The sequence below is a fragment of the Tinamus guttatus genome, unplaced genomic scaffold, assembly GCF_059628265.1.
Source record: "Tinamus guttatus ecotype Peru unplaced genomic scaffold, ASM5962826v1 Tinamus_guttatus_pri_ptg000602l, whole genome shotgun sequence".
In the NCBI taxonomy this organism is placed as follows: Eukaryota; Metazoa; Chordata; class Aves; order Tinamiformes; family Tinamidae; genus Tinamus; species Tinamus guttatus.
This window is the reverse complement of record NW_028289136.1, coordinates 5427066-5441312: the sequence shown is the minus strand read 5'-3', so window position 1 is coordinate 5441312 and position 14247 is coordinate 5427066. Positions and strand designations below refer to the sequence as shown.

At 40.2% G+C, this 14247-nt stretch overlaps 1 protein-coding gene across 1 annotated transcript in view; it reads right to left on the bottom strand.

Moving 5' to 3' along the window:
- RSF1 (remodeling and spacing factor 1) overlaps positions 1–14247 on the bottom strand; it is a 49592-nt gene that overhangs the window by 13352 nt on the left and 21993 nt on the right. Inside the window, exons 3-9 of the mRNA XM_088534990.1 lie at positions 10652–10744; positions 9777–9982; positions 7774–7928; positions 3479–4653; positions 2534–3106; positions 1363–1560; positions 492–596 (exon numbers count right to left, since the gene is read on the bottom strand). Coding sequence (XP_088391116.1) covers positions 492–596; positions 1363–1560; positions 2534–3106; positions 3479–4653; positions 7774–7928; positions 9777–9982; positions 10652–10744 — 2505 coding nt within the window. The remainder of the gene's footprint in view (positions 1–491; positions 597–1362; positions 1561–2533; positions 3107–3478; positions 4654–7773; positions 7929–9776; positions 9983–10651; positions 10745–14247) is intronic.

Sequence of the window (14247 nt, the reverse complement as noted above, 5' to 3'; positions counted from 1 at the left end):
TTCCATGCAAGCTGCAAATACCAAATCATGTATGGAAAACATCCTGGAGCATTCCAGACTGTGACTATTTAAACAGAAGATAGCTAAATTCTCTGAAGATAACTAAAAACTGATTCACAATACAATGTGATCACAATGTGATTTCCCTTTAGGGAAAAATTAAGCTATTATATTTTAATGCTACATTTGCTTGAAGTAATTTAATAAAAGATAGAAGAAAGCAAGTTGTGCTGGAGATTTTCACCTACACACCAGGAACACGCATTTGATAGCAATAAACTTAGTTTATCACTAACAGTAGAAAGGAGGGGAAAGGAGTAATATTCCCTCATAAAACTCCATGGCCAATGGGGAATATTGGCTTCCCTACGATCCATCACGGAATACTATTTAACAGAAAAAAAAAGGGGGTAAAAAATAACTTATTAACAGATCTCCACAACCAAAAGGAAGGCTGAAAAGAGGAAACTGGAGTCAAAGAGGAGTCGTACGTGCTGGCAAGGTGGGCAGAACCATTCTCCATCAGGGATTATCATCAGCGGAGGGCGCAGGCAGGCTGTGTGGTATCCGCTGTCGCACGAGTCGCACAACAAAATCTGCGGAAACAAAATGAAACAGGAGCATCTTTTGGCAAGCCTCTGCGTAATGAGTTCCAGAAGCGGCTTCCTCGCCAGCACAGAAGCACTTTGTAAATACTCTGAGCTGTGCCAAAACCAAGAAATCCTCTATCACTCATCTCTGGATGTTCCTGGAGCCAGGAGGGGTTTTTCACGGGGAATTTTAGAACTGTGATACATAAACTCTAGCTTTCCTCTTATGACGTGCTCTGAGGCACGTCCGAGTTTTGCACGACTCAGATCATGGCCATTCTGTGGCACTGGGTAGTGCTCTCTAGATCCTGAACCAAACTACACCCGCACAAAACGGTGGTATGAACAGTTCTGTCTGTGCACCCCTGTGCCCGTGAAGGGAACGTGGCCGCACAGCCAGGAGGGAGCCGCAGCATTCCTTAGCAGTTTCCTCAGCTGATTCCATGGCAGGACTGTGGAGCTAAACTCAGACTCCCAGGGGCATACAGAACTGGGAAACTATCAATTCACCCACAGGCAGAGCTCCAGATACCCCTCTCCGCTAAAACAAGTGACCAAGTTGACACGAGCTTTGTGAATAGCCACTGCAGTAAGAAGTTCTCTAATAAATGAGTTTAACCATGGGCTTCTTGTAATAATATCATGTAAAACCTAAACAGTATTCTCACAAAACTCCTCTCCATCCCCCAAAAGATGGACGTACCTTCAGATACGCTCCTGTTCCACCCTTTACTGCCAAGATGGTCAACAGAGGCTTTCCCCAGAGACCTACCAGCTCGGGGTGGTTGGGAAGACCACACTTCTTGCACGGCTCGTCGTCGTCAGCAGGCGCAGCTTCTTCCTCCTCCTCCTCTTCCTCCTCCTCTTCCTCGTCTGAGTTTTTTTCGCTCTCCGACTCCTCGCTTTCTTCGTTGCTCGAGTATTTCCACCTGCCGCGGGTCCGAGTGCCCGTCCACCGAACTTTGCTCCTCTGCGAGAGGCCATTTCAAAGAGAAGACACAGAAAGACTCACGTTGCTTCTTCCCAAATCTTCAAAATACCTCATTTTCTCTAGAGCCAAGTGAGTCATTTTAGCCAGCACAGCTGCAAATTTGCCGCAACACCATGCAGCGTTACTCAATTAATTGTGTTAAATTAAGTTTAGGCTTCATAATACTTTATCATTTAAAGACACATTTTTCTAAATGAAAAGAAATACAAAATATCCAATTAAAGATTTGTGAGTTTTTTTTCCAAGATGCTGAAATGACATCTTCCACACAAGTAAAAATACTAAGCCTTTATTTGTTGTTTTCCCTTTCTGCTCCATACCCAGAAAAATAGAGAGGATCAATGAATAAATGGGTATTATAATTACATAGATTTAAAAGCAAACTATAAACATGCACATTTAACTTCCTTCACCTCATAAACTCAGTATTATTTTCACTTGGCATACTTTTGAGACTATGGCCCCATAAGCAGGAGTTTATTGTGGGGAGAGAAAAAACAAATTAAAAAAAAGACAACCCCACCCAAAGCAAAATGTATATCCCATGTATGTGAAAAGCTAATTACATTGTAAATCCACTGCAAAAATAATTTTATGACTCTTCTCTATTTTCCTTTTTTTTTTTCATATTAGCTTCCTCAGATAGGAAATAAATCTGCAGAAGCTGAGACTGATCTGACTGTTCCACTTTCTGAAGGAATTTACTCAGGTGGATTTGGTCTAGTTGGTTTCAAACCAAGTTAAATGAAAGATCCTATAAACTGGTAAATCAACAGACATTCGTACTCACTTAGGGGAAGGTTTTAGACTAATCCACAAACCAGAATGCAAAAGATACTTTAACAAGCTGACCAAACAGACATTACCCTCAATATCCTCATGCATCCTCATGTTTTCTCCTTACAGATAAAACTGTCTTAATCTGGATTCCCAGGTAGTAAAACAATATTACCTTAACTTTAGAATTTGACTCCTTCTCCTGCTTTTTTGCATCATCTTTCCGTTCCGGTTTTTGGGCTGCTGCAGGTTTCTCCTCCTCCTCTTCAGCTCGTTTTTTGTCTGATTTCTGATCCCGAGTCTCCACGATTTTTGGAGTAGGTTTTGATATTCTCGGAGATCGCCTTAACGTGCGGCCAACGCCGAGCTCTTCTGGTGGTGGTTCTGCCTTTCTCTTCCTACTGGAGATCCTGATTGTTAACTTAATTCCTTCTTTCTGTCTTTCGGAAGTTATTTCCTTATTATCTGCTGCACAACTTTCTTCTTCAGAAACTAGCTTATATTTAAATTTGCTTTTAGGTGCTGGAGATCCCTTTTTGCTCTCTGAGGAATCCTCTAGATTAGAAGCATGGGCATCATTTAAACTCTCTGGTTCTGTCTTGACAGCCTCTGGCGCTTCCTCTTGTTTCTCAGGGTCTGCTTTTTCTTCTACTTTGCTTTCCTCAGGGACTATACTTTTAGTATCAGAGCTCTCCTTTTCTAAAATGCACTTCTTTGATGGAACAGGGGAAGTAGATGAAGGGGGCACCTCAGGAGATGATGATGAAGGGCGCACCTCAGGAGGAGAAGATGGAGGGAGCACCTCAAGAGGAGAAGATGGAGGGAGCACTTCAGGAAGAGAAGATGAAGGGGGCAGCTCAGGAGGAGAAGATGAAGGGGGCACCTCAGGAGGAGAAGATGAAGGGGGCACCTCAGGAGAAGAAAACGGAGGGCACATCTCAGGAGAAGATGATGGAGGGGGCACCTCAGACAATGATGATGAAGGGGGCACCTCAGCCAGAGCAGTTGAAGGAGACGCCTCAACAGAAGTAGTTGAGGGGGGCACCTCAGCAGAAGACAAAGGGGGTGCCTCAGCAGAAGACAATGAAGGGGGCGCCTCAGAAGACGATGCAGGAGGCACCTCAGCAGAAAACGATGAAGGGGGCGTCTCAGGAGCTTTGGGAGAAGCAGGTTTCGCCTCAGACTCACCTTTAATTTTCAAACTCTCTTCATCAGCTAGTGCAAACTTGGGCAGTTCCTTAGGAGCAGATGCATTTGTGGAATTTTCTGGCTTTTCTAAACATTCATTAGGCGGCGATCGCCTGTCCTTTCTGATTTTCACGGCTAGTTTCTCTTCAGTTTTTTTGGCACAGTCTTCAGAGTTTGAAGACTCTTCCACTACCATTTCAGTAGTTATGCTGTCGAGGGACTCTTTATCCACAGGACTAGATTCCTCTTTTAAAGGCACTTTCTGAATATCAGAGACCACAGACCCCACCTCTTTGACCACAGTTACTGCATTTTTCTCAACATCGCACACTTTCATAATTGTACTAACAGAGTTTAAGGAGTCTGATACCTTCTCCCCACTTCTACCATTTTTCTCCTTTAACGAACTGCTGTCTTCCTTCGTGGTAGGAGAGTGTTCCGACCTATTATTTTGTATGACAGTTGGGGTTATTCTTTCACTGCTGACCTCTCCATTTACTAGCACTTTCCCATCAGGACACAAAGCAGTAATTGTAGGGACCCTCTTAAAAGTCTCTTCTTCTGGTTTCCCTTCTTCCTTCAAGACATCCTTCGTTGGAGTTACACATTTACACAAGGACCCCTTTATTGGACTGTCATAGTCATCCGTCAGCTTGATCTCTCGCTTTTTAAGTGGTATTTTTGCCTGTTGATCATTTTTAAGTTTTTCACTTTCTTCCGCAGATTTCTCCACAATTTCTTGGGGAGTTCTGACATTAACACAAAAGTCTAGTCTCTCTGGCTCATGAACTACTATTTTGTCAGTACAAATTTTTACTTCTTTTAAGTCTTTTGGTTCTACTTTGTTTTCTTTCACCTCTACTTTAACAGGTTTGACATTTTCTTTAAATGAATCGCTTTCTTCTTTGACTGTTTGCTTTTCCTCATTGTATTCTGACAGTTTCTCTAATTTTACTATTACTGGCAATTTTATAATTTCTTTTTCTTCCACCTTCTCAACTTTCAACATATTTTCATCTTCTTTGACCAAAGGAAGAGGAAGGTTCTCCAATTCTTTTGACTGTTCCTCCACCACCTCTCTTTCTTCTTTAATTTTTAATTGATTTTCTGTTGAGAGAGAAACACAGCTATGAAACAACTACTTAAAGACTTAAAGAACAGATAATCCTCAATCAAGACAAATGTAAATCAAAAACAAACACACACACAAAAACATCATCTTTCTCCCCAGCCCAAATGAATCTTCTGTCCTGAGATCATTAAATTAGATCTGTTTAATGACAGTGTTACACAGGTGGGCTAATTAATTCAAGTCTCACTTGAATTTCTGAATTGTTTTGCTAGCAAAAATGTGTTATTAGAGCCTATTTCAAGTGATCTACCACATACGAATTGACCTTCTCTTTGCTGACATTGTTATTTTAGGAAACATCTATCTATTGTATGTCAGGAATTCAGAGAAAGCTGAATATATTCAACCCTACATTTTATGACAACATTCACCCAGATTCTCTGTTTCTGGGAAGCAACTAAATCTCCAGTGTGCTGTCCAAACGCAGATCATGTACAATGGTCTACGTTCTCTCCAGGTGCAGTTTTGGAAACAAGCCCAGTAATGGCAGCGTATTCCAGAAAAACCTGCACACCCTAAAGTATTAGATTATATCTAGTTTTGCTCAGTCAATTGAAAATGTTAAAGCTTAAAGTACAGGTCCAGCACCCAGAGAAACAAATAAGTTGAGGTATATAGTAATAAAATAAACTCATTTTTTTGTTTTGAGTTTTTTTATTACTATGTACCTCAACTTATTGTTTATCATTAATGTAGCCTCTTAATATCCTCAGACTTTATCTTATTTTTTATGTCATCCAGAGATAAAACTCATTGCAGAAATAGCAAATATAGGAGTACTCCACACATGAGAAAAGCATCTGGCAGCAGTTATAACAACTGTGCCCTAACTCTGAACAAAATATTTCCCCCTCCACCTCTACCAAAACTCTCTCCCCTCTGCACCATTCTACTTTTTTCCAAGTTAAGAGTTTCCCAAAGTGGTAAGAAATCCTACAGGGGAAAGTACTTGACAGCCAATTTAATTACATTTAAAGAAAACAAGAGTATTAGAAAAGATAGTGTGGTGAGGAAGAACTCATGCATTTTAGGATACCTTCAAACCCAAGGCTGGTATCCAAGTAACTCTCAGCAGCGAATACAGGAGTGAGGGAGATGCTAACTCTTAGTCTACCTTAAGCAATAACATTTTAAAGGCTCAAGGCCACTGTTTTTCCCTTAGCGATGTGACTACCACTCAGAGCCCTTCAAATGTAAAAGTTGTCCCTCTACAGACACGTTCTCTGCATTACTGAGACTGGGAGGCCTTTTTGGTGTCTACCTTCTGCCTTCTCTTTACTTCTTTCTCCCTAGACTTTGTTCTCAAAGAACAACTTTTTCTCTTTTTTTGCCTACTGCTCCCTCCAAAATTTCTAACATTAAAGATCACCAAATCTCTGAATTTCTTCTATCCTGGAACACAACGATCTTTGCTGTAACACTGTTTGCATCAAGTGGGCTAGTAAAAAGCAGAAGCATCCATTTGGTTCATAAAAAATAACATGAACTAATCCCAGGATTTCTGAGCACAGTCCTTGAACTAACAGGAAAAATTACTGAAATTTCTGAAGCTTCTTGACTCATATGGTCTAAATAGTGCTCTGTAAATATACTGACTGCACTTACATAGCTGCACCTATAAATTATTGACTATATGCATTGGACTGGTACTAGGACTAAGTTTTGCATCAATATAATGTACGTAATGACTCAAGTGATGGCTGGATGGCCAAGTATCCCATAGAGCTTGGGGACTTCACACACAGGACAGAGTCTCTAAAATATTTTCAGACGGTTCCTCTTGAATCCAATCCAACTAAAACACTACTTGAAAAGATCCAAAACAGACGATTTATTAAGCTGGCTTGACCAATTTTCAGTGAGCCCAAGGCCAGATCACTCTGTAGAACTGACTCAGTGGTATCTGTCACCATGCAGAGGTTGTCACTTGTTTGCAACATCCCATCCTGCAAATGTCTTAGACTGACAGATGCTGCTGCTCATGTTTTTTGCAACCTACTGTAATTTCTACAATAAGTCTTTTAATGCTTCCAATATTTAGCTAAATGTTTTATCAACTATTACTCAAATATTTAGCTAAATGTTTTATTCATTTCTTCTTTCCACACTTTGCTACTGCGAATAAAACAGCAAGGCTTCCCCTTCAACACTGAGAATCAAGAAAGGCTTTGGCTAAATCCATATATCCAATTAAATTAAACAGATCTGAAGAAACTCACACTAACACACTACAAATCTTAAATCTTATTTCTGAAGGAGAAAATGTTTTTCCGTAGAAAATGTTCTTCTGTGTTTTAACAAAATGTTAGTAGTGCCTGGAATAAAATGACTTAGGATAACAAACCCTTAACTTCTCATAACCTGACAAAAAAAGCAGGTTTTTTTAATACAAAATATTTTGGGCTAACTGGTACTTAGTAAAATAAATGCACAAACCAACTGGATACCAGATATGTGCAATGACATGATAATAAGGAAGGAAAAAAAGTTCTTTGCTGATGAGGACAATATAGTAGAGGCAGTTACGGTGTATCTCATATCCGAAATATTTTAAATTGTTTTAACTTAAGCTGACGTCTTTTTGAAAAATCATGTTAATTAGGAAACACCTGAGGGAATAAACGATATATATTTCTCATTGAAACTCAAAAGGCAAAAATAAACAATGCACCCAAAGTGTATTGATATCAATCATGGCATTGCACAAACAGATTTTTTTTTTGCTTTTGAAATTTTAATTTTGCTAGAACAGGGCAACAGTTGGACAACAGTTCAATGTGCCACAGAAAATATACAGTAGCAAGTATTTACAATATTGCATAAAATCTACAGGAAAGATAAAATTACTAAGAAAACAATGTATATACACAAGTTTCTTTATAAATAAAATACTGAGACTAAATAAACTCTAAAAAGTTCAGTAATATCAGCTATCTGGCATTTCAAAGTATTCAACATTTACTTGATTTACCTTGAACAGAAACATGTACTTAAAAGAAGTCCTAATCTAAACCAGTCAGTTTTCAGGAAGTTAAAATTCTAACAGTGCCACGGAGCAACATTTAAAATTGGAAAAGAAAAAGAAGCTAGAAAACCTTGTGGAGATGCTTCTTCCCCCTTTTTGGTTTCTTCATCTTCTACGCTTGGGCTTTCACGGGACGAATTCTCCTGCTGACTGTTGTTCTTCAGCAGGGCAGGATCTATTTGTGCTTTCAAGAGCTCGAGGGTCTCGGCGAGCTCATTTCGGTTTCTGGATGACAGAAGAAAAAACATATTGCCCAATAAGCCACTTACTCACCCCAAAGGGATTCATTAGAAAGAAACAAACGTCGTCTGCTTGAACGGGTGCTGTCCAGGAAACCATGGGTGTTACCTGGAAAACAAGAGTAGCCAAATCCTTGTCCTCTCGAAGTGGCTGCAGTTTTGCACTCCCATTTGCACTGCTTCCCAATTTATCCTTATTTTAATAAAATTACCTTATCGAGGAAGCTTAACCAACTTCACTCTCAAGTCCTGCTGGCCTGGATCCAAGCTGCTACTATTGCTCTTTCATTTGTTACTCTTACCAGTCTCCCCTGGTTTTACTTTGCAGTTTCATCTCTCTCAGTGGAAGACCTTGTAGTTTATTGCTCATGCACCAAAAAGGCAAGCCTACCATTCAAGGGAAAATTTCAAAAGCAATTAAATCACTCACGTACCTATAGAAGTACCCTATATATATTTAGTAAATACAAAACATCTAGAAAAATCCATCTACTTGACCTACAATAGGGAGAAAAACTTCACACACTCCTATACATGTGAGTCTCAGTACACTGATTTAAACTAAATATCTAACTAGAAAAAAAGAGCCTTAATAGACTATTTGAGATCTGATTAACAGATCATAAGGGACTAGAATATTAAGGCTCTGGTATTACTCCTTTTCAAAAGTCAATACTCAGCAAAGTGTTTTATCCCAGTTTACAGAAGGGAGCCTGGCAGGTCAAACACGCGGATTTTTGTGGTTTTAAAACCCCGTCAAGTTTTAGACTCCATTATTGCTTTTTTTCTGCTGTGAACGTGGAGCACCAGAATTTTCTCAGCAGAAACTCAATCCTCTCTACTTTTGGCACTCACTCTGGAGTCTGCAATACATGAGACAAGATAGACACAGTTCAGCTCTGGGTTGATTTATTTATTTGATGTATTTACTTCACTCACATGCAACAGCTGTCTGGTTATTATTATGGTTATAAAATAATAACCCATCGATAGTGTTTTCAACAATTCTGTATTACCTCCCTGGTCATAAAAGTTCTGGATATGTAAATAAGCCACAGATAAAAATTAAAATGTACAAAGAGAAAAAAATGAAAAAAATACAGACAGCATTTGACTTTTTTTAGATCTACTTCTAGCTTTCTACTTAACTCATCATTATCAACTCCGAGTGAACACACACTTGGAACCAGTTAAAAAAAATGTAGATAGAGATAAACCAGAAATGGATCAAACTGATTATTTTCCACTAAGAAAGATCCCATGTATATTTTGCTTAGATAGGAAAGTGAAAACCAAGATATACAAAGCAAGAATCACACAAAACAAAACTTGCAGCCCAACGTATCATGAAAAGATTATCAGACCAAACTGAGACACAAGGGCACTGGCACATCTTGTGCCCTTGCACCATCTTGAGCCAAATTCTACTGCAGAAGGTCTCTGGTGCCTTCCTGCATGGACTGTGAACCATTTTCAGCTTCATGAGGTTAAAACTGCAGTGTGATCCTCCTAAGAGCAAACTGTCCACTGATGACTCTCCAGTTAACATGGAGCAATTGTCCTCAAGAGATTCCTCTGTTCATATTCTACAAATTGTAGCTTCATAGAGCAGAAAATCTATATATAATTTGTCTGTTATTGAACCAGGGAGATGTTTGTCCTCTTAATTAAGATGATCCACATTCTTTCACTAACATATACACTTAAATACAAAAAACACCATCATCTGTAATTCTACTCTGCGAAAAATGGAGACTGAAATACATTTCTGAATCCCAGTCACAAATAATCACCTTATGACAAATAAAAACCAAGGGAAAAAAAAATGGAATACCTAACAATGCACTTCCAGGTGGATCCGTCCTGGTCATCCTGTTCTTCTATGTACATCCTGACATTATGTTCTTGATCCAGCTGGTACCAGTACATCAGGCCATCCTTGTCCCGCCCGATGGGCTGCAGACGCATCGCGTCCGCATCCTCCTCATTGATAATGTTCTTAAACTTTAGATTGTCATCAAACTGACATTCACAGAGATACTGAAACAAAGCAGAAAGTTGGGAGACTTAAAACATCAAAGTCTAAACAGAAATAACAATATCAGCTCATTTCCTTTTCAGTGTAACGTGAAACTTCTTTTTAAACCACTCTTCAGGTGAGTTCACTACAGCTATTCACATTTCCAGGTTATGTTCTTTTACAATCAGAGATAACTTTTAGATTTTATCACTGGCGAGTTAAGAAAGACTTATTATTATTATTATTATATTTTGCTTATTTTTTACACAATATCAGTGATCTCATTCTAAAATAAGACACATAGAGAACACACAGAAGTTGAAACCAACCCTTCTAAGTTCCTCAAGGATCAAGAAGATGAAGTCCAGTCTTTGTCTGTGAACTTCAGATTAGCACATTTAATTGCAAGCTAGGAAGCATTTTATGAAGTGCACTCCACAGACAAATATATACTGCCATAAAACACTACCAACAAGAACAGTTTTGTATGAAGTGTTCCACTCAGCTTGGGCCTCTCCCACTCAAATCAATATCATGGCTGTTAAAAGATCAACTCCACATTTAGCACAGCCAGCTATGGAGCTGTCAAGCTAAATTTGCAAGGCTTTAAAGTGTAAGAGAAAGCTAATCTGCAAGATGTTTAAGCAAGAGAGGAAAAGTCAGTCAAAAATTGACTTATGAATATGTACCTTCAGAATTCCCAGTTTGCATTCAACACTCATTTCTAAGTATCCTTTTTTCTCCATCTCCCAAGCCCAAGTGCTGTTGAATTCTTGGCATATCTGTCACAAACAGAATATTAAGATAATTAGGATTAGTGCATAAAAACAAGTCTCAACAATTACATATTAATAATACCTTAGTGTAATAATGACTATATATGATCTCTCAGAGCACTGAAAGTCCAAACGCCTCACATAAAAATAAAAAGTAAAGCAAGGTAGGTCAGCAAGCCCCACTGATACTGGAAGAGTGTTGCTGAAGCTAGTGGTTGATCACCACCAACTTCTCTAGACCTCTTAAATGAGGTAGCACAATCCCAAAGTGGGGAGTAACGAAGGCAACTCCTTGTCTTGCTGTGCAAAATCTCCCATTTTGGTTTCTTTGAGGTCTATTTGGCAAACAAGCTCCCTTGGGTAGATGTGTTTTCTTGTTACACGTCTTTGCAGCACTTACCACACAAGCCAACAGGCTCTCCTGGGGCCTCTGAGCCCTGCAAACTGCACTGCAGATAACAAAGGAACTGAGTCACTCCATGCTGTGAAATTAGTATTCTTTAGGAAATGCTAAATACTTTAAGCCTCAACCCATTTGATAAATATTTTAAAGTATTGTGAGAATAACCAACAAATTTACTAGAAATAAACGAAACCCCATCAATTTGGAAAAAAAAAATGAAAAGAGTAGCAGTAAAAGGTGGACAGAATCAGTGGGAACTCCAAAAAATCACAGTGTAAAAGTAATTTCCTCTCCTCCCTGAACAGCTCCAAATGCTTAACACAACTCTCACAAAAAGAGAGGAGATGTAAGCAAAAACACAACGTCTTATCAAGTCGAGACACAGCAGTGGGATTTCCAATGGATGAGGCCATTCTAGTGGAAATATCCACTAAAATGGGACAGAAGTTAGTCATGAATACATCAAAAAGAGTGTTTTGAAGTGCCACTGTTAATTCACGACTGTCCGAATTAGCAGGCAAAGTACTGCTACATTTTAGCCTGCAAGGAACCAAATCCTGCTGGATGTACAATCACAGCAACGTAGTCTTCCCATTGCTGGGAGGAGCTAAATAAAGCTAAGGAAAAAATAAACTAAGCCTGTAAACCCTGTCTGAAAACCGCTTTTCCTGGAAAGAGCAGCAGCAATAACCCTAAAATTCACCAGCCTGAAGCACAACCTAAATTGACCCAATGGTAAGCTAGTTAAGGGAGCTAAAATGAGAAGACTATTTCTCTTTTTCCTTTGGGGAGTTATGGTTTCTGCTGGTTTTATCCCTGCACTTTCTCACTCCGGGGTGAGAGAGGCATCCCTGTGAGCACATGGTAGAGGTTCAGGTCTGCACAGCAAAAGGGAAGCTCTGGACCCCCTTGCTGGCCCAGCCTGCAATTAGACCCGCTCAGCTCCACCAGAAATCGGAATTTAAACTATATTTATGGTGTGTGTAGACTTCCCTTGCATAAAACCAAAGCTCATAATAAGGGAGACACTTGCTCACCACTAACAAAACCAGGTTATTCTGCCTTTGCTCCTTCCTCCCTTTCAACATGACAAACAGATGTATATGAAAACCCTTGGTATAAGGGCACATGAGAGATATAAGAGCTGATGAAACATCTGCTCAGAGATGGCCACGTTTTGAGATGCTGCTTTTTACAGACAACTACTGCCACAGCCCTAAAAGAAAGATCTCAGTGATTCAGGCTCCGCTGAAACGTTGGTTCTGCCTTCACAGAGGGGACATGTCGACCACTCAAAAACCTGCTGCTTGAAGGAACAGCTGGTTTCTGTATGCTCAAGAGTGGTCAGTATTTTCCCACCCTGTAAAAAGAGGTCATACATAACTCTAAAATATTTCTAAAGCAGCTACGTGGGCATCTGACACTTACTACTACCATGCTCCAATGTTCACTGCAGACAACAGAAACAGGAGGGTGAGAGACACAGCAGAGAGCCCGCCCGGGTGGGACTCTGGACACCTGAACTCTAACAACTGGAGAGGAAAAGAGTGCTCAGAAAGAGCCCTCTGAAGGGCGAGGGATCCAGCTCGACCAGAGCCCTCCTATCTGCACAAAAACCACAAGCTACGTTAGACAAAAGCAGTTTTATGGCAAGTGACAAGCCCGAGTCGAGCGAAAGACCTGCTCAGCGCAGCCGCAGTGAATTCAGCCGTGGGTTTCTCATGAACAGCCAGGCTGGACCGTTCCCCTTAGCTGTTGCCATTGACAAGCAGAGTATTTTTATCCCAGACCCACCTGAGCGCGTGGACTCGCTGCATGGAGGAGCACAGGCAGCTCCCCGAGCCCTGCAGCCATCTCCTTCCCTGCTCAACCACCCTGACAGCTCCACCAGCAACACGGGCGAGGAAAGAACCCGGCTGCCACGTGAGCTCGCTAGCACAAAACAAATTGGGCTGTCGAAAGACCACGTTAGCTTCCTGCCACAAATTCAGCTGCTCAAATCCCAGTCACTGCTTAGGGAGAGTATTTTATGCCCGCCCTTTAAAGCAGGGCGGTCGGATAAGGCTTAAGTTATAGAAATTTGGCATACAAAACATACTAGCAATGTATCTTTTACATATGTATGCACATCTACACACATTTTGGGGAGTGTATGAATTGGAATGTCCTCCTATTTCCCTCCCATATAGTAAAAGAAGTCGGTCGCATCCAGAATGCATTACCCAAACTTGAGCAACAGCAACATATCAAGAGCTTCTAGTAGTGGAAAAAGAGGTCAAGGCTGCCTTTTAAGAGCATGTCAAATACTACTACAGACAGCTGCTGAGAGCACTCTCAAACCTTCTATAACTTTGCAGGTTTCCCTGTGTTTTGTGGCATCTTCTGATGCTCTTTGTTGTTTTTCTAAATGACTCCCATTACTTATATTCCATTTTTTTTTTGGTCTCATGATTCCTTTGAGCTACAGGCTATAAGAAATTGCCAGGTACCTTTGGAGTCTGGTAAACGAAGCCGAATTTATCACTGCTTAATGGGGACAACTGTTAACATGTTTACACTGTCTTAATGGGGATAATTTAAGGGGATAGTGGGAGAGTTTCCCTATTTTCCTGTCCTTGCAATGCAGTTTTCCAGACTACCCCCTTATCAATTTGCTTTCTCCCTCTGCTTTCTGCTTTTCCCACATCTGCTCCAACAGGGTATCTAAGTTCACTAGTCAGAGTTGTGATTTCTCATCTTTGAGGTATATAAAGGAATTTAAGACAGTACTTAGTAATACATAAGTCACACAGATGCTATATATAGATGACTGTATGTTATTATTTTAAAGCACCATCGTAAATGCTTTACAACTCTAATACTTCAAAATCTACAGAATTCAGTTAGGGAGTGAGATTTAATGCAAGGCCTTTCAGCAGGTTGTTTCCTGACACCCTGCCAGTCCTCTATCCATCATCATCTTAAGACTACACAAACCTCTTGGCAAATTCCTAACTCTGTGAGGCTTCTGGACAGCACCAAGGGGACAACCTGTGACTGGATCTTCCAGGAACTATAATTACTACAGCTGCTATTGCCATAATGCCTGTATTTCCACATATTCTTA